Source organism: Ascidiella aspersa, chromosome 2 (genome assembly GCF_963924565.1).
Source record: "Ascidiella aspersa chromosome 2, kaAscAspe10.2, whole genome shotgun sequence".
Taxonomy (NCBI): Eukaryota; Metazoa; Chordata; class Ascidiacea; order Phlebobranchia; family Ascidiidae; genus Ascidiella; species Ascidiella aspersa.
In genome coordinates this window covers 15302277-15322788 of record NC_139448.1, presented here as the reverse complement: position 1 = coordinate 15322788, position 20512 = coordinate 15302277, and the positions used below count along the sequence as shown (strand labels likewise).

General features: G+C 35.7%; 2 protein-coding genes across 2 annotated transcripts; one reads left to right on the top strand and one right to left on the bottom strand.

Moving 5' to 3' along the window:
* The first annotated feature begins 9 nt into the window (after positions 1–9).
* LOC146163916 (E3 ubiquitin-protein ligase RNF113A-like) lies at positions 10–2842 on the top strand. The gene is made up of 8 exons (XM_083380407.1): positions 10–118; positions 265–384; positions 562–660; positions 737–919; positions 1053–1197; positions 1285–1468; positions 2071–2177; positions 2321–2842. The coding sequence occupies exons 1-8, from the start codon at positions 86–88 to the stop codon at positions 2380–2382; spliced, it is 933 nt and encodes a 310-aa protein (XP_083236533.1). The 5' UTR covers positions 10–85; the 3' UTR covers positions 2383–2842.
* On the bottom strand, positions 2600–18031 carry LOC146163915 (condensin complex subunit 3-like). Its single transcript, XM_083380405.1, has 21 exons — positions 17795–18031; positions 14895–15010; positions 14391–14490; positions 13918–14027; positions 13575–13693; positions 12705–12850; positions 12175–12318; positions 11817–11950; positions 11540–11701; positions 11022–11167; positions 10671–10794; positions 10242–10371; positions 9514–9705; positions 8915–9172; positions 8278–8394; positions 7858–7944; positions 7171–7352; positions 6414–6600; positions 5664–5840; positions 5220–5349; positions 2600–3658 (listed from the first exon to the last, which is right to left on the bottom strand). The coding sequence occupies exons 1-21, from the start codon at positions 17897–17899 to the stop codon at positions 3492–3494; spliced, it is 3033 nt and encodes a 1010-aa protein (XP_083236531.1). The 5' UTR covers positions 17900–18031; the 3' UTR covers positions 2600–3491.
* Between the last annotated feature and the right edge of the window lie 2481 nt (positions 18032–20512).

The window sequence follows — 20512 nt, the reverse complement described above, 5'->3', positions numbered from 1 at the left end:
AGCTTTACCTTTATACTTTTAAAACACAAGTTTTTATTTTGATTGTTTGTACTGGTTTGTTCTCTATTTTACAAGAACCCATAGCATGGAATCGGAAACCACTGGCTTTAAGAAAAAGGTATTTTCTTTTTGTCATCAATAAATCATAAAAAAAGTTACGTGTTTGCATTTTTGTTGTCAGCGTGCATGAATCAGTGTTTGATACTATACAACTTCATTTTCTTGAAAACTTTGCCTGCATATTATCTAAGTTTTTATTTTAAGAAACGTCCAAATGTTGCGAGACGTCAAATACGTAATAAGGAAAGTAGTGAGGAGAATGATGAAAGCTCTTCTGTGGTGAGAAAACAACGAAAAACAAAGCACAACTTCATGAAACAAACGGTGAATTCATATATCTTTAATGTAATACACCTTAGCGGATTTTATGCAGTCGTTTAGTAGTTTTGATATCCTAACATAGTTGTTGGTATTGCTAACTTATGTTGGAAAGCGTTTAACTTTGTCGTACATTAACCTTGTTTGCTTGTTTGTCATAAAGCATGTTTTTACTGACTTCAGACAAACAAGAAAAAAGCTGAAAGAGTGGAGTACAGTAGTAGCAGCCCATCTGACAATGAAGCATCAATTACAGTGTCATACAAATCAACTAAATCAGCGGTTAGCTTTTCTTGTTTTTTGTACTAAGCTTGCTGTCAAACTTAGGTTAGTGATGCATCCATTTATAACTAATTAGAAACCAGCAGGCCCAGATGATATGGGTGCCACAAAAATATATGAACTGGACACATCAAAGGATCAGGATGCTCAAGCTGTTTTCGAAAGAGGCTTGAAGCTTCAAGATGACCTGAAGAGTGGCGCAGCAGATGACAAGTTGTATCATGGAGCTGCTGGCTACAGAAAATTTATCAAACCAAAGGTATGAATGTTTCCAGAAAATTCCTAAAAGAGTGAGTAAATTTTCAGCAAAGTTTGTGGTAATTGTTTTCATGTAATAATGCGGAATGTGCAATTGTACAATTAAGTAGCAACATTCAATGTTAAAAATGTAGGACACAGTGCAAGGAAATGCCTCATCAGGAATGGTACGAAGAGGTCCGATCCGAGCACCTGAGCATTTAAGAGCAACTGTGAGGTGGGATTACCAACCTGACATCTGCAAGGACTACAAGGAAACTGGATTCTGTGGTTTTGGAGGCAAGAAATTGGCATTTATTCCAGTTCTTTTAAATTCGAGGTAATTTCAACTTCATACATTATAATAATTTTAATCTATGTTTGTAGATTCTTGTAAGTTTCTCCATGACCGAAGTGACTACAAGCATGGTTGGCAGATTGAACGCGAGCTAACTGAGGGTGTCTATGGCCAGGGTGATGAGAATTGGGAGGTTTCTGATAGTGACGATGAAGATCTACCTTTTAAATGTTTCATTTGTAGGGAGAGCTTCAAAACTCCTGTCATGACAAAGTTAGTTTTAAAGATTTTGCACATAAAGATATATACATCACTTGTTATTCTTTGTAACATTCATCAAATGTAGCACCACTTATTATTTTACATTATTAATTACTGCTGGCCACATAAATTCTACAACACTTGTGAAAGAACTAACATAACATTTTTAAAACTCGCATAAAAACATAGCAAAACATTTATAGTAAAATAACATAAACTTCTTCTGCAAAGAAAATGCTACTTACAACTCCATTTATGCGACAAAAGAAGTTGGTCAAATGTGTCGCTGCGGTTGGGCTAAATAATGAATGTTTCGACTTTTAAAGCTATGTTATACCTTCACAAAATTAGGATAAGAATCATAATATATAATGAATCATTGCATCTGGGCCCTACCCTTGGCTATATTATAAGCTACGATGTAGTTCTAAACCAAAGAACATTAATTCAAATGAAATTTTTTTCTTACACCTATTAACTCTTAATTTGTAAACTTGCCAGTCCATTAACATCAAACAAATAATACTCACATTTTTTTCTTGTTTAGCTAATATAATGCGGCACTGCTATCCAATTTTGGTGAGTCACACACATTTACTTTTTATGTTCTTTAGGTGCAAACATTACTTTTGTGAGAAATGTGCTTTGGATCAATTCCGTAAATCAAAAAGATGCTTTGTCTGTGGTGCTCCAACAATGGGTGTATTTAACCCAGCAAAAGGTAGTTTACACCTTGTAAATTTCCACCATAACTGTTTATATGAAAATAATAAATGTATGTACGTTTAACCAAAAGGTTTATTTGTGTGCAGGGTATTGTCTGATTAAAACAATACCTAAAAGAATGTAATATTTTTATTTAAGAAATAACCACGCGGATGGAAAAAGAAGCTACAAAAGTTGCACTTGAAGCAGTTGGTGATTGAAACCCTAAAAGACAAAATGGTTATTATTGGGTTTACAGTTTTTTACCATTACTACATGATTGGATACATAGAGAGCTTGTCTGTGTGTCATACCTCCAAAGTGAACTCTGTTGATTACTTTTGTTAGACATATTGCTATGAATCATTGTAGTAAGCATTTCAAATAAGTAATCCATCTTTATGTATAGAAAATTTTTGACTAATAAAAGCCCGTCTTTATACATTCGTCAAACTGTATCGAAAAGAAGAGTTTGTCCTGCAATTTTTTACCAAAATAAACCTGCAAAAAGGTATTTGGGGTAGTTTTTGTTGATCAAACTATTTTTTTTAATCTATTCCGCACACAAAGAGACGTTTTAATAACAAACTGCTTAACTCTTTTATTAAAGAACAGCAAAATGTTTTAACTAATTGTTGTGGAAGTAATAACATACACATGTCATAATAATCATCCAGGTTGAACAACACAATAAAAATATATATTAACGATTTGATTCCACCAACGTGCAAATATATTTTTTCATTAAGTCAAGCCAATGCGGGAAGTATACAGTTCGTTTGAGTCTGGATGTTTACATCACCTTAAACAGTAGTTCCCAACCTTTTGGGGCACCCTTCATAAGATATAAATAGTTCGCGGAAGTCTAACTAGCCATAATAAACTAACTTGAAACAATACACACGAATTGTGCAAGAGGTAAAAAACAGCTTTGTTTCACTCTTATTGTAACTAGAAGCTCACCAATAGAGCACAAAGGGGTATCAGAAAGAATTTAAAATGTCTCTCGGCACCGAAGGAGTTATAAAACGGCACCCCGGTTGGAAACCACAGGTTTAAAAGGTTGGTGCCAGTATAAACTAAAAAAATATTTTGCACGAACTTCAAAATGGAACGTTAAATCTTGCGTTTGGTAAAAAATCCAAGTTTGCAAGCATTCCCGAGTCCATTAAGTACTGAATCATAAACAATTAAGTATACGTTAGCAAACAACTGGTTAAACAATTTCGTCAATAGAGCAACATTATAAAAAAAAAAAATATCGTTCGCTTCAACGCTGCAGTTACAGCAGCGTCTTTGTTTCAATTTACTACACACTACAGCTTTTCATTCATTGGTAGGAGTTCATCTCGATGGTCAGGTTTCTCCTCGGCGTTACAATATGTGGAGTGACCGGTCGAGGTGTTTTAAATGGGGAAGTAAAAGTTCTTAAGTTCTTCGATTTCGTTCTCGGCGTTCTTCGTTGCGATAGAGGGATTTGTTCAGTTGGGGTTGCAACTTCAAAACAATCAAGGCGTGTGTTTACATTTTTATTGCACAGAATTTTACATTTGTATTGTACAGCAAACAGGCCTACATCTGAAATAGAGATACTGTTGGTGAACTTCTATCTAATCCAGGGGTTCCTAAAGGTTTGGGGTGAGCCCTCCTTGACACAATTTAGTAAAACACGCGCATCCCTCTGTAAGTAATGTTTATTAGCCACAATGATCGACATTATATAGATCAGGGTGGCCCAAGGTTAACAACATCGCGGGCTACAATTTTTCTTGCATATTCTTCGCGGGCCACAATTTTTCTTGCATATTCTTCGCGGGCCACACAACGTAGGCTGCATTCGTACCAGGAGCGGATCAACGATTTTCGTTTAGTCGAGACATAAAATGTTTAAAAATGATGGTATCGTCGAAGACATGTATAAGTAGAAACTTGCTGCTATCGTCGAACTTTTGCGCAAATGAAATCGAGTTTTATGAGACTTGAAAAAAAATGCGTATTTGACAAAACTTTAAGCGGCTTCTCTCAAACCGGTCTAACACATAAGTTAGGCGTTCTTTCCATCCCTGGATCCGAATTAGGTCCGAATTTTTCGTTTATTTAACCGTATAACCAGAAAAATGTAATCATAACCAAACAATTGCAGTATGCCTTCACGGTTACTTAGATTTCTTTGATTTAACTCTGCAATAATTTAACAGTGGTTCACGGGCAACGAATAAGTATGTGGCCACATGTGGCCCGCGGGCCTGGGTTTGGACCACCCTGATATATATAGCGTTTTAAGATACATAGAAACATCGCACAGACAGTATAAAAGGTTCCTTTGGAAGAGGCTTAGGTGCAGATTGTTTGGTACAAGTCTTAAGAAAAAAATATAGTTTTGTGTTGTTGTCTGGTGCAATTTCGGGGACAACCCTGAACAGTGTGTATAGTAAACATTAATGTTACGAGTAGGATGAGTAAGTGATAGAAATAAAATAATGTGTCAGTCAACGGACAAAAGTAGTTAAAAGAAAAGTCGTGTTGCCAAAACTGTAAATTAAATAAATGTATTTGATTTTCAGTAATTAGCTTCACATTTTACGCCCCTATATTAAAACAATGGTTTAATTTTGACCTAATCTGTTACACAGTTAAATATTGGTGACCAGGTAAGAAAAATATGTAGTATACACTACAGTAAAAAACGATGCAGAAAGATATTATAGCAATATATTTTTGTTTTTCACGATTGTCATTACAAAATATATATAATATTCTGAAAATTTGGTTATTAAAATATAAATTGGGTACACTAAGCAGTAAGCACGGATCTGTTATGTAGCTTAATAATGAAGCCAAAAGGGTCGAGTAGATCGACATAATCTTGATTAAGGCGATAAGATACGAGCTTGTATCATCTTCAGTTCATTTGACAGAGAAGGAAATGAATGCACCACTTTAAAAAGGTGGGACATAACTGTTTTTAGATAAATTGTTTAATATGTAAAGCCCTAATGTCTATCTATGGACGAAACTGGTTTAATCCATTAATTTTCAAGGTTTGGTAGGCATTTACCTTGCGGGAAACCTTCGTTTTCCTTGCTGTCTTTGTCAAACTTCACTTGAGGAATAATGTGTTTGGCGAGTGTTTGAACTTGGCTGTGGAACTTCTTGATATTTTTCAACGCCGGTCTGTCCTTCACTTCCTAAAAATGGTTTTAGATTGACTTGTTACACATTAAACTATGTTCAGCGTGTTTAAACATTCGATTGTTGTGAAGGGCGTATTTCAATATTTTTTAGGGAATTTTTTAAATGGTTTTGTTCCAAACAAAAAATATAATTAAACAATCTACTTGCTGCACTTGTTTAATTTAAGCTTTTTCTCCCGTTTGATATAAACATACCCTTTCTTTTGATTGATATTTTTTACAATTTTCGTTTCACTGGCAAGTTACGCTTGACAAAACAAATGACCGGTGGAGACATTTTGAAAATGTTTCTAGGAAAAATCTTCTACCTTGAGCATGTTTTCACACAGCACAATGATGTCTTTAAGGTTGGTCGACTGCCGTACGTTCAGCTCGAGCATTGGAAGTATTTTACACAGCGTGTTGACGTATGGCGAATGAACTTCGGACAAAACCTCGCTGGCGATCATAACTGCAAGGTCGTCGTGGGCTGAGCCCTCTTCCAACTTTTAATGAAAAAAATAAATTTAATGTTACAAGGGTACTGTGGAGCAGGGGTTGTTAAACTGGGGTCCATAAACCCCTTGGGGCCCGTGAACTAATTTTTTGGGGTCCATGGAGATAAAATTGAATAGTTAATGTATATTTAATAAGCAATCAATTTTTACAGCTGAATGTAGTTAGACTTCATTTAAGTTAAATCATCAGCTTATTTCTAAAAGTCTAGTTGATTGTGAGGTCGTTTTTAAAATTTCTTGCCTCCCGGGGTTCAGGCGAAGCCAAAAAAAAAACTTAGGGGTCCGCGGTAAAAAAAGTTTAAGAACCCCTGCTGTAGAGTGTAGATAGCGGAGGGGGCATGTCATTGACTTAATGGTTTGTGAAAATAAACTGTAGTTCACGAACAAGTAAATAAAAAAAATGGTTTTAACCATGTACATGTACACTTCAAACATTTAAAAACCCACAAAAGTGGCTAAGCCGGTGCCGTTAAATGCCTCGGCAAGTTGTGTTTTTTATACCGCATTTGTTAGTATTTTTGGTAACTAAATCTATTGGAGAAGATCAAACGATCAGAATACCCATTTGCGATCGTGCTCGCAGATGTTGCTCAGGTCGGCTTTCACTATGATGGAGGGCGAGGTTAAGCTGACTAGAAGCTCGGCCACGTTGTTGATGTTAACGGACGCGAGAGGAGAGGTGGGCGGGGCGTTGAACAGAACGCGTAAGATAGGAAGGATGGCAGCCTCCACACACTCGTGCGCCTCCCTGAGAATAGAAGCAATCAATCAACGTGACTGTTGATTTGACAACTATGGCAAACGGTATTAGGGAGTGTGTAAATTTAACCGTTATTTTTTTCGGAAATCATAGGCGAATTCAGGTGACCGTCAAGAATTTACTTAACCGCTAGAAAAGGCTGGCATGCCTTGTAATACGTGCTCAAGGCCCCATTCTTTAGGGCTGACGAACTACTCAATGAGCTACGCAGAAACAGTGGCATCGCTGTCGCACGACAATGCTTCGGGCTGATTGCAACACCCTAGCAGTACGACACGTGTAAACTTTACTAAAGGTTTTAATTCTACAACTCGTAGTTATACATTTACTGCACACAGATCTGCCATTCTAAAATCGCACTGTCCAATAATAACGGCACACATTGATGGTACATCGACTGCTTTTAATTAAACAAGGAGAGGTCGATAGAGGTTGTAATCAACACAAATGTGCGATCTAGATTTCATAATAATCTACAAGGGTTGAGCAAGAAAAAAAAAGATTTCAGTAGCGAAAAATGATAACGTAAACCGGCACTATTAAACAAAGGCAACTCACTTGGACATGTATGGAAACGTGTTAAGGAAGTCGCTAATCATGTGCAGTGAGGTCGGGTCGTCTTGCGTGGCGGGATTATACCAGAGTAGTATGAGCCTAGACACGACCGCCGGTGACAGGACTCGATGAGACACCAAGACACGCGACAGAAAACACACCGACGCTTGCCGCACTTCGTCTTCCTGCAAATATCCTTCAGCCGTAAAATTCCTGAACCAACTACAACTTTGATATTGAAAAAAAACTTTAATATATAAAATCATTTCTCCATATAAATCAAAGGCATCATTAGTTTATCTTATTTTGACTGATTCATTTAAGTATATATATAGTTATATTAAAGGTGTTTGACCTTGCCGACTGATTGTAGATCGAAGCGGTGCGCTTCTCAATTTTTTTACTTTTATTGTCAGTATTATGTGTTTTGTTGGCGGGTGAGATTATGTTGTGGAAACACATACCAAGCTTAATTAGAATGATTTATGATTTGTCTAAATAAAAGCAAATCCCGCATTACAATTTGAAAATGTTGGGCAAATTATGTCGTATCGTTTTAAATAAGGTTAAACAAGTTTAAAAGTAACGGATCGAGAACATGGTCTCATAGATAAGTTCTCTACAAATAATTGCGCGATAATCGCGTTTGTAATTAGGTTTTAAACTAAAATGCAAACCGCGGAACACTACCTCATCATTAAGCATTTCCATTATTTTTGCCATTAAGGTTGCTCCGATATCTTCCTCGTCTTCACTTACTTCTGATGCATCGTCCTCCTTTAAAACGCATGAATAAATTGTTATTAGATCAATTAGGGGTCAAGTTTATTACAATTAGCAAAGTATGCGGTGGTTAAATACTACTCAGAACGCAGAATGTGATGTAACGTGGATAAAAACATGTATATTGCATATGCTATATCATTCTATGTAACGTGGTTAAAGATACATTTCCGTTTAGACAGCTTCCTTCCGTTTGGATTACTGTAAATAACGTTTAAATACGTGCAATAAAATCAACTAGTGGATGAAGGATTAACGTGAAAGTTTAATATTGCCTCTAATAGTTATACCAGTCGATTGTTGATAAGAAATTACTTTTTGACTAACCGTTTCATCGTCCTTGTTTAAATTTGAAACCAAGCCCTTTATGCCAAACCGTCTCACAATATCGTTCATCGTGTCAATGGCGGCAACTCTCACAATATAGCTGTCAACTTGTGCAACCTGGCAACGGACATCAAGGCAGCTAGTCAGTATCCGCTAATTGTACAATTTTGAATATAGCACAAAAGGGCAATTCAACTGAACTTGAATATAAAAAAAAAAAAAAAAAATATATATTAAGTATTATAAGTAAAATATATAACCAAGTATTTAAACAGAATATTTTTAAGCACGCGGCTCAAACAAACGCGAGTCATAGCATGTCAAGTAATTGCTTTGCGAAAAACTAAGATTGAATAGAACCTGCGTTTTTTTAACGTCATTAACGTCTTGTATGTAATTACGCCAAAAAGTGGCAATTTAACAATCGTAAAAAGAAATACCATGGCGAGTTGTTTGCATTTAAAATACAAATATGTAGGTTATGGTGTGTTTTTATTCATAATTGATGCAGGACATCTATTTTATATATTTTGAAAGGCTAGTTTAAATTTATAAAGATCATCTCAGTGATAACGACACTCAAGTCGTTAAGAATCACTGCTCTGTACTTAAGTGGGCCGTCTAATATTTCGCTCACCTGTAAAAAGAGGAGGAAGTGTTGCGAGGCGAGGTCCTTGGAGAAGAGACAGCTGATCCCCAGCGCTGAGATGGCCTCCTTGCGTACGTCGTTGTTCAGTACACAGGGTATGACCAGGGTGTCGAGCAGGGAAAGCACCGTTGGGTGAAGGCCCTTCGAGTGGCCCTTCCTGCGGCCCGACTTGCATCGCAGCAGAAAGAGTGACGACATAAGCGCGGTGAAGAGCTTGAGGCACTTTACCACCGTCCCGACGTCGGTCTGCAAGCCACATGTGTTATAAGCGCGTTCTCAATATACGTTTACTGGGGTTGTGGTCTAAAATGAAACAGACGTAGGAGTTTTTCTATTGTTTTACAGTTTCCCAAAACTTGGAAGTTGTTACAAACTTGACTGAAGTGTAATTTACCTCTGTTTTTAAAAGAATGTTTTTTGCACTACTCTTTTTTTCTGTTTTTGTTTAGTTTTTAGTTTTTACTTAATTATAGCTCGGAATGAAATGAGTTAAGCAATTTTAACACCCAATTTATTTCGAAAATAAACGACCTATCTGCTAATGGCATTTGAGAAAAGTGTAAAATCGCGGGTAGACAAAAAAATACCTTTTCCACAAATTCCTGCGACTGCTGTTCGGGAATGGTGGGGTTTGTCATTGCCTCTTCGATGGCCGCCTTTTTCCTCGTAATTTCGTCGATTTGCTGCTGTATGTTTACCGCTTTGTCGAAGGTTTTCGATGTCACGCATTCGTGAAGCGCCTCCTTGGCCTCGTTTAGCTCGACATTCAATTTTGCAATCTGTTAAAAAGGAACAGTACATCATCAGTGGATGAAAGCCTTAGGGGTTGTAGGTAGACTTGGACAATTAAATAATTCTAGTTTTTCTAGTTCAATAAATTAAAGCTAAATGCGTTTAATTCTAATCTGATTTGAGAATTATATGTTGCTCAAATTCTTTTTCTAATCTAATTCGGATTTTACCAAAACATTCTACTTTGTCCAACGGCATTTTTAGTATCTCACTCGGAAAAAAGAATTTGATTTAAAACTCTTTGGTCGGAACGACTTATTAGAATAATTTGCGATTTAACTTAAATAGATTGCGATAATAAATGTAATTCTAGTTCAAATTCTGATTAAATAGCGTTTTTTATAAGAATTTGGTAATTCTAATCTAATTTGAGAAAACTTAAAATGATCTAATTCTAATTATTATAATCTAACTTTAAAAAGCTAAAAAGTCTGGTTGTAGGTACCGAACAGTTCTAAAAAATCTCCCATACAAGGCATCTGTTATTTTTAGTTATTCGTAAGACAACCGCACTTCTGCAAACCTCGACTTTCTTTTCCGTTAAATCCCGTTCTGGCAGGCACAAAGGCACTTCTTCAGAAGCAGGTTGAGAAGTTGGCTCCCGGATGGAGGCGATGAGGGAAGCGACGAGTCTAACTCTTTCATCCTCTTCCCTTTAAAGATGCAGACGTTTTTACTCGTTTCAAGTTTTAATTCAAATTATTAGATATAAGTCCCGCTACATTTGAGATTGTAGTAAGACGTAATATGAATTAAAGCTCATACAGAAGTGGGTATCATTTCGAGCGTTTCGAATAACTATTCATTCATTTTCAACATAATGGGACAATTATTTTTTTTAAATAGCGTTAAAATTGGCCAGCCTGAGTCAAACAATGGAGGATATTGCAAGCAAATGAAAAAAAGTGTAAAATATTGGTAAATAACATAAGTGCCATTTTAGGTTGGTTACCTGTCAGGAGCCAATGAATGTAGTTCGATTAAGTATTCGGCAACAGGCGTAATTAGGCAAGGGAAGCACAACACGTCTATTTTTAGCACTACGCCCTTCAGGAAATCAATCATTTTTTTTCTTCCTGCAAAATACAGACACTTTTCCCAAAATGCAATAAAAATATTTTTCATATCAGTAGAGTTAAACAGCATTTACTTCTTTCTAGAACGCAGCTTTAAAAGTTAAAATAAATTATGATTGGCTTCTGTAGTAAAATAAACCGGTCTGTCAATACTAATAAAAAGAGTTGCCCCCAGAATAATTCTTTTATTTGTTTTAATTATATCTTTATAAACATTAAACTATTACCTGTGTTGTCACTGAGGTCCATCTTCATAACAATTTTAATTAACTGCTCAGCAACAAATTCTTTTTCGATCTTATCATCCTCTTCTGATTGAGAGAGGCTTGACTGACTATTCGAGTCAAAGCGGTTCATAAATGGCTCCAAATAACTATACAACAACATAATACACCAATGTCCAACGCCAGTCAAAATATTATTTGAATGAAATAACAAAGCAACAGGTGGATACAAACTAAGCTAGGATCCAGTCACGTTGAAACAATATATATTGTTAGTAGGGATAAAAACGATTGTTTTTATAGTAAAAAGTTGTTTAAAAGTGTTTCAAATACTAGAGAACATAAATAAATATAATATATATATTTATATTATATATCTCAATTCTTTAGCATGTTTTATGAAAATTGCAGTGAAATGCAATTAGGTTTTATTGATGGGCAAACTGTTTTTAAGATAAATCTCTCTTTTCAAACATTATGTGTTTTTTTTTAATATAAATAAAATACAAAATATTTAGTACTCCTCAAAGAACTTCTCCATGTAATCGCATAAATCAATGACACTGGGAAGAAATCTTTCCAGAACGTAACCATCCTCATCGGAATTGTTTCGAAAATGTTGACACAACTGATACCAGTACAAAGCTGTCTCTGGGGTCAATTTGTCAAACTCAATAAGTTTTCTAAAGCAAAACAGTCTGTTCAAGTTCAGGGTATTTACCAAAATAAATAAAAAATAAAAGAAGACATTTTAGACCAGTGTTTAAAAAAACAATTAACAGGAGGAAATTTTTCTACTTGTCATTCAGCAATGTAAATCCATCAAAAAGATCCTGAAGCTTTGTTGCCTCGAAAACAGCCGTAAGAAATCTGGAAGAGGTTTCATATGCTCCAACCACATCAAGTTTTTTCAGCAGATCAACAAGGTTCGCCTGAAGAATGAAGCAAACAACACTTTTGTACAATAACTTAGACTATTCTCTTGTTTGAGGTAAATTGGCTGTAATTACAAACACTATGGTTCAAAATATAACTATTGAAAAATAAATACTTTACATGAATGATTTGTTTTGTCCTGGGTCTATTTAATAAAATTACATTTAAGTTTTAAAATAATCCAGGGTTTTATTGGCTAAATGTTCAATTGTAGCATTACCTGATAGGTCAAAAGCCAGGCTTGAAAGAGACTAGACTTGACAACTTGTCTAACTGTTTGCGATTGATCAAGCAGACCTTGTTTAATCAAGTAAAGTCTTTGTGAACTGGTTAGTGCTTTGATACTGACTTTCTGAGATAAAACCTAAAATAAAGTATAAGGGTTACGCAGAGTAGGTTATGTATAACTTATGCCAATTTCATGAAAACGTCTCTAATATTTAGCAAGTAAACATCAAGTTAATGTTTAGATCAAAGAGTATTCATTTCAAAATGTTTGCAAACAACATACCCCAAAAAGATATGTTGCAAAAATTGTGAGTTTATGACAAAGCATATGTTGTTTGTAAAGCATCTTGTTACTATACAGTTTTCTATTAATTAAAAATCTACCATACTGTCCTTAGTTTCTGAAAAAAAGTTGAGTAAATACATTTTACAACTACAGTTTAGTTCCCATATTCATAAATGGGGCTTAAGCATTGCAGTTTTGCAATCAAATATATACAGATGGATATTTTATATTCTTACCTGGAATGCAGTTTTTCGCACGGATTCTGACACATCCCGTGTCCTGTCCAAAACCTCTGGTAGGGTTTTAGTAGTGAGTGATATGCAAGAGAGTACTGTGGCACGTACCATTGAACTGTCATCACAGCTCATGCGCAGAATGTAAGCTGGTAAAACAATATGAAATAGAAGTTATTGGCCAAAAGCAACATCCCTACAAACATGAAAATAATTAATTCAACAAAGATAATGTGCAGAAACTGGATTACATAAAGTAGAAAAATTACCCGAGAAATTTAGATTTTAAGCAAATACAACAGTATTGGCAGACGTAAAGCATTTATATACACCTGGGGTAGCCAACATGTTAATCGCAATTGACCGGTTGGTCGCCACATTTAACCTGGTCAATCACGTTGAATATGTATTATGTCATTACAGTAGCTGTCACCCACAAGTTAACATTGAAATGACCAATTAATGCCTAGACAAGCCTAATAAAGCGTTTTTTGACGTAACGAATTAACCTCCATCGCTGGAATGCAATTACTGCTTAAAATGTTTAACAAGTGTTTTGTGATTATCTAAAACATATTTCATTTGATCGCAATCAAACATAAGTTGGCAACAACTAATATACACAATGTGTATTCTGTGATCAGGCACTCCTGGAGTAGTACTGGCCAATCATAATGGCACACAATATATATATACATAAATGTATAGTACACCGTATGCGTTCAGCCAGTGTATAAAATACCATTCATATTAAAAAAAAATAAAAAAAATGATCTATGGGATTGTATTGCACAGGCATACAATTATATATCAGAATGTTCAATATTAGACACTTCTATGTTAAGGGAAGAACTAAAAAATAACTAACAACACCTGCAATTATTGGACAGGTCTGTACAGTTGGTTGTTGTAATCTGCTTAGAGCTTTTGCTGCTTGACAACGCACTCCAGGAAGTTTGTCCTGTATCCGATCAAGCATAGCTTTGGCAACACTTGAAACAACAAATTAGACGTTGTCACTTCGATAGCATTAATCACAATTTTCCTTGCATTAAATCACATTTCTATTATTATCTGAACCAATAACCCTGTGAATATACAAGTTTATTTTCAATATGATAATATAAATATGTTTACAGAAAACTAATGGAAACAATACATTTTTGTAACACCCACACATCAGTAAGTAAAGCGTGGTACAATATGCATTACTTACTTGTCCATTAGATCTGCATCCATTGCTGCATCTCGGGGAACGGCTGCCAGCAAAAGCTGAATAAGTTGACACACACGGAAGCGGATTGTTTTGTCACTATGAGAGTGATACTGACAAAAAAATAATTTGGAAATGAAATGCCTAATTTTTGGTAAAAATGCAACCTTAGTGTTACTCAAGAAATAAAATTTAGTTTAAACAGGTTTAACAAAGAAAACTATTTTTTTTCTATAATATTATTTAATCAATTACTTGTTCTCTTTTTAAAATTGTTCTTTGAAATTAATTAAAATAACTATGAACTATGAATGGAAGTAGGTATCATTTTTTTATGTTTTGATGATTACCATGTTTTTTTATCACCAAGAAAATTAAAATAATGTCAATCCTAAAATAATATTAATTTAAAATAGACATCACATGGAAAAGTTATATACTTAAAACAACAAATATCAGCAACTCTGTTATATTACCTCTGGTTTAATGATGAAGGTTAAGAGGAAATGGTACAAACTATCTTCCTCTGCCTCATCTTGGTCCTCATCATAAATATTGGCAAACAATGCAGCAAACCTAAATATATATAAAGAGGCTATTACAAACATACACAAAACAGATCTTGACATGCAGCATACACCAGTCAGCTGATCATAGGTATAACATTATCCACGGTAGAAAACACAGTAAGAGTTTGATTACCCATATTTAGGAGAGCCATTAAAAGGTACACAAAGCCATTTGGTATTGTAGTAAAACACAGCATATTATTTACAGAAAAAAATAAATAAATATACACATGTACCACATACAAGTTCATGTTGATTGAATTTCTACTCTTGTTTTGCGGAATGTTTGTGCTTTGTTTAAAAGCATACGATATGGTTAAATATACTATATGCAGCACAATGAATCTATTAACACTTGCAATATGTATGCTTAATTACAAGTGTATTACACAGATCATTTGAATTACGTACTTTGAAATAAACTGCATGCATCGCTCATTGGGTGATTCTCTGCTCGCCACTTGTAACATGCATTCAACATAAAATTGAAAGCACTCTACAAACTCTTCTTTTAGGTCATCATTACACTGAAGAATAGAATGGTTGATGGTAATACAATTATAAAGCAGCCCTGGGTTGCCATAGATTTTTTGCAGTTATGGTCTGACTAGATCAGGGGTTTTCAACCTATGGGCCAAGGCCCAGCAGTGGGCCACGGCAGTGTTTTCAGTGGGCCACAGAGCTTGGCATACAACGATACCAGAAATCATGTCATTATGAACACATAAGAGTAGGGATGTTCAAAGTAGAATACCAAGGTATTCTAGAATAATAGGTTTCGAATCTAGAATAACGAATCCAGAATATCGAATCCTAGTATAATTTTATTAAATTATTTAACCTCGATTTTGTTTGGGGAAGGGATTTTTTGCTAACATGTGTACATTATAATAAGAAAAATCTCCCATATGTTTAACATTCTTAACAACTGTCATTTGAAGCAGTTGTGTAAACTGTAATATGTCCACTGTCCAGGTTGTTGCCAAAACTTATATTTTTGCCAATAGTGAGTACAATGTAACACCGAACACAGAACTCTTTAGCAATTCGGCCCTGTTTTTAAAGCATTGTTGGGTTTTTGTGCTTCTTTTTTTGACTGAAATGATCTGTTATGCAGTCAAATAATGTACTGCAAAGAATAAGTTACTATTGACATAACGAATACTTGACAATTACGCTGTGCATTACTGTATAACCTCGCTGAATATTGGCCTAAAGTTGACCTTAAGTAACCCTATAGCGCATTTGGTGATATCCAGCACCTCTTACAACGTAATGTTACCTTTGCAACTTAACGCATTTAGGGAAATTGGAACTCCCTACCTGAAATTGCATGTTAGTCGCTCGCCCAATAATGCTTGATTGACACCTAATTATTAGACTAACGTTATCGCGAGACGCGGTAATTGGTCGCCCGAAAAAATGCTGACGTTACACTAACTGGTTCCATTTAAAGCCATCACTATAAATTGGTCGCCGCAGCGACAGGCCAACTTACCACACGCGTTTGTACAATTAGGCGCGACGGTCGGCGGTAAAACATTAAATTATATCGGTTCCAATTACCCGAAATAAATGGCAGAATTGGATTCGATATTCTACTTTGAACATCCCTACATAAGAGTCCGACAGATAAATAACAAACAACTCGACATAATGCTATGTTTGTAACATCATTTGTTTTTACAATACAATGTGTTTTCTGGCCACCCAACATGTGGTACGGATGCCGGGAAGGTTTTCCAAACGTATCCTATGTTACGTTTATTTTTTGTTTGCGAGCATTAATTTTGCCTGGTTTAGGACAGTGCTCCCACTGCTCCGCAACCAGTGTGCAGCGACATTTTTTTTGCGCATTTCATTATAAACTGCTCCTTTTTGTATTGGCTGCCCAGGATATTTGCTGCCCCGCTTTATATATTAAGCTACTCGCCTGGGCTGTCCCAAGCCATGCCATTAAGTATGGGGCGACCTAACACATTTGAAATAATGTACAAGCTTTATTAATTTATTGTATTGTTGAAACTTGGTGTTTTTCATCGAACGTTAATAATAATGGGCCAAAGCCATTTGTTTGCTAATTTAGTGGGCCCTGAGCAAAAAAAGGTTGAAAACCCCTGGACTAGATAGATTGTATGAAAAGTTGAATAGGAATTTTCAGTCTATTATAATTTATATTTTTTTACATAGTCTCCAGATTGGAAACTTTAGATATTGGGTGGGGGCGATTTTGCAGCCTAAAACTGTGCAACTGTAACACTACTTTTACTAAAATTTGCACAGCTGAAATTATGTAATTTCTAATATTTTCATGTCTGAAAATGAAGTAATATACTGAAAAACGTTAGTGCAACTAAAGTTATGCACTTTGGAGCTAATTTGCGTGGCTGATTTTATGGTGATATATCACAACATGTTCGGTCATGGCCACGGCTGAGTGGGCAAATTTCCTTGCCAACTTGGGTCATAACTAGTGTTTATAGTGTATTAAGGTTTGTAGCACATGCCCTTGCATTAACAAGGTTATGTGGTTACACAGAATGCATTCCAGTGCCTTCCTAGGATGGTTACCATATAATGTACATTGACCAACTAAATGAAATATAAGAGGAATAAAAAGCTTTAGTTTTAGATTTTTTGTTGAATTACACATTGAGTTTTAACATGGACTGGCTAGGAGGCGGCTAAAAAAATGTGCCCATTTTGCATCATATGCGCAAAAACAACAAATGCGCATATTGCGCAAATGTGCAATTTATGTGCACCGAATGTGAAATGTGCATTGGATGTAGAATATTGTGTGTTGTTATAAATTGTTTTAACGCTGTGAGCTAAGGTATAGTACAAGGTAGTTGCAAAATAATTCGAAAGCCATTTACAGAACTTTACATTTCAGACTTTAGGGACCGATTCATTCTTTCATATTGGAAAATAGATTCGTACCCAACTTCGAAATAATGGGTTGGCAGGAAAATAGCCTATTTTAAAATATAGTACTATTTAAAATATATTTGAAAGGAAAACCCTGCAATCCTGTCTAGAAAGTATAGCAGATCTCGACGAGATCTTGCGGGTGTACGACAAAAAAATGGGGTGACCGGGTGAAACTAAGGGCAAAACTGCACCCTGCCACTATAACATATGTGAAAACCGGGTTCATGTTCATTTTCTCGGGGCAAGTCTAGTCTGCTGAAAAAAAACGCGGGTGAGGCGGTGACTTACCATACTTTACATAGTAGACTGCAACATTTTCACCAAACAAAAACTAAATAATTGACCATTATAAAGTTAAAGGAAATAAAACTACTTACATCATCATATATTTTCCTTAGTGCCTCAGAAAGCTTTGTGAGATTATAGCGACTTTCTCTCGATTTTTCAAAAAAATCAAAAACTGTGTCTTTGATTGACTTCATGACTATGTCCTAATAAAAACAACAACATTAGTTCGGGTTTACAAAAAACATAAACATCGCAATGAGTAAAAAACAGCATTGCTAACAGCTGTACATTTAGGTATTTCAAGATCGGTAAAGTAATAGAATGCACTTCGCCGGTACGATACTACGGACATTGCAGGGAGTTCTCGAATGCATTGTTTTACAATTTACTACGTTCCTGTTTACAACAACTTAAAACGCTACCACGTCTCATCCGCTTTAAAAGTTTCAAAAATTTCCCGCGTATAATTTTTATTTTTAAAAATCTTGGCGAATTTGTGCAGTTAAATAACAATTATTTAAAACTATACCGGTCAAAGTGTCCAAATTGATAAAAAACATTCTTAGAAACAAAGCAAACTAAGAACACAGAAATTAGTACACCAGTATTTTTTATAACACTGCACTTAAAAATAACACCCGATCCGTTATAAATTAGTGCATTTCTAAGCAAAAGTCTACGATAATTAGTGCATCCAAAGGATTAAAAAGTCCGACTTTTAGACTTTGAGGTCTCGGACAATGCACTAATTTGACAACAATGTGCCTAAGAAGATTAGGTTTAATAATACTTGACCCACCTAACCTAAACTCAAACGCTAACCAGCACCCTAACCCAAATAATGTTCGTTGAATTTATAATTACATAAACACTTCAGGTAACAATACCTCAATTTTTGACGTAACAATCCTATATATCAGCGCTTCTCAACCGGTGCGCCGCGGCACACTGGTGCGCCATGGAAGGCTGCCAAGTGCACGGCCGCGAGCTAAAGGAAAAAATAATTCAACATATAAAACATGTATTTTTACTTGCCTATTAAGCTGAGCTCAGTGATTCCACAGTACATTTAAGTAGAAAACACAATACGACCTACAAAGAAACAATATCTAAATCAGATAATCTATAACACCATAATACTAAGACCACCCACACAATAACGCCAAAATAGCAGTAATGACCACGACAGAATAAGATCTAAAATAGTCTAGATAAGACCTAAACATGTATAACTAAGCCCCAAATTAATCGGAATAAGACTTTAATGGACAAAAATACGCCAAATAATGTGGGATGATTGGGGGGCACCTGTTTGACATTGGCCGTTTGCTGTCGACATTTGGACGCCGCTGATTTGACCCGGATTTTTTGCCCCTGTTTGAGCTTATGGGCGGGTTTTTCGTGGTGTTAGCAATTGGGTTAGGGTTGAAAATATTCGGGGAGTTAGCGATAGTTATGTATGGTGTTTGGGGATAAATAAAGGTTGTATCTGGCCTTATTTTGTCATTTATGTCTGATTCCGATTTCGTCATTATTACGGCTATAAGGTATCCTATTTACGCCCTATTCCTAAAGTTAATGTTGTTCTTATTTTGGTCTCAAGGCTGGAGTCTCTTTAAAGATATGCAACTATAAATCTCATATAATAAAAAAATGCAAGCGATTTAAGAGAAATATAGGTACACCTCAAAAATTTCGCGATCGCTTCGCTCGCAAAGCTGCTCACACTTTTGTAGGGGAAGTGCGGGACCCATGGAACATGGGGACCAATGGAACACCGGCATATTGCGTTGGCAGAACTAAATAAAATTTTGGTTGTGGGAATGAGATTTTGTGTACGGAACTTTGTCCAAAAAGTTCTACAGCGTGCATTTGGAAATGATTGATTTATTCCAATTTTTCACTTTTCTAGGTGAAAAATGTACGTTTTAGCTTGATATTCGTAAGTTGTTTTGATGGTCTTTAGGTAATTGTAAAGCAGTGAATATTTTTTTGTGGAGAGAGGGGTTATCTAGGTACATGTTGAAAGTAAGTTTGACTAATTGTATTCAGAGTACCGGCTAGCCATGAGTGTTTTTATTAGAATAGCGATTAGAGGACCTTTGAAACAGCCTGTTCCATTGGTCTCTCGATCATTTTGTGATCATATTCTTAGATTTTAAGGATAGTAGTTTGCCAACTTTTAAGACAAGAACATCTAATAAGGGGTTGTTCACTGAGGGCCAGAGCTGCGGAGTCGGACTCGGCACTCGAACTAGAGGTTCGAGTAAGTCCACGTAAAACTACCAAAGTCCCGAGTCCGACGTGCGCATGCGCAGTAACAAAAACTGATATTGCCGTCAATTGCAGTTTGTTATAGCGGAATAGCATGTTGTGTATATTTTCGAACCATTTATTGTGAGTGGATGAATTATATGACATCCCTATGAGTGGATTGCTAAATATCAACCGTATTTAGTTACGTAAATAGGCGGAATATAGGCTGCAAAGGCAGAGTCGGAGTCGGACTCGACGAAATCACACATTTGACTACTATTATATTTGCAGATATGTTCTCCTAAAAAATGAAAAACAATTGATATAATAAACCCGGGTTACAAATTCTACCAAAAATAAAAAAAATATCCTTTCAGCATTTTGTGCTTGTTTCCATGTGTTTTCATTTTATTTTTAAAAAATTTCTTTTGTCACTTTTTCTACACCATTAACTGAGTAGTTATGCACTTCAATACTCAGCGCAGTGGTTTTAGATGCAGTCATGCTCTGTTCCATAGGTCCTGTGGGGTGGGACCGATGGAACAAAAAGT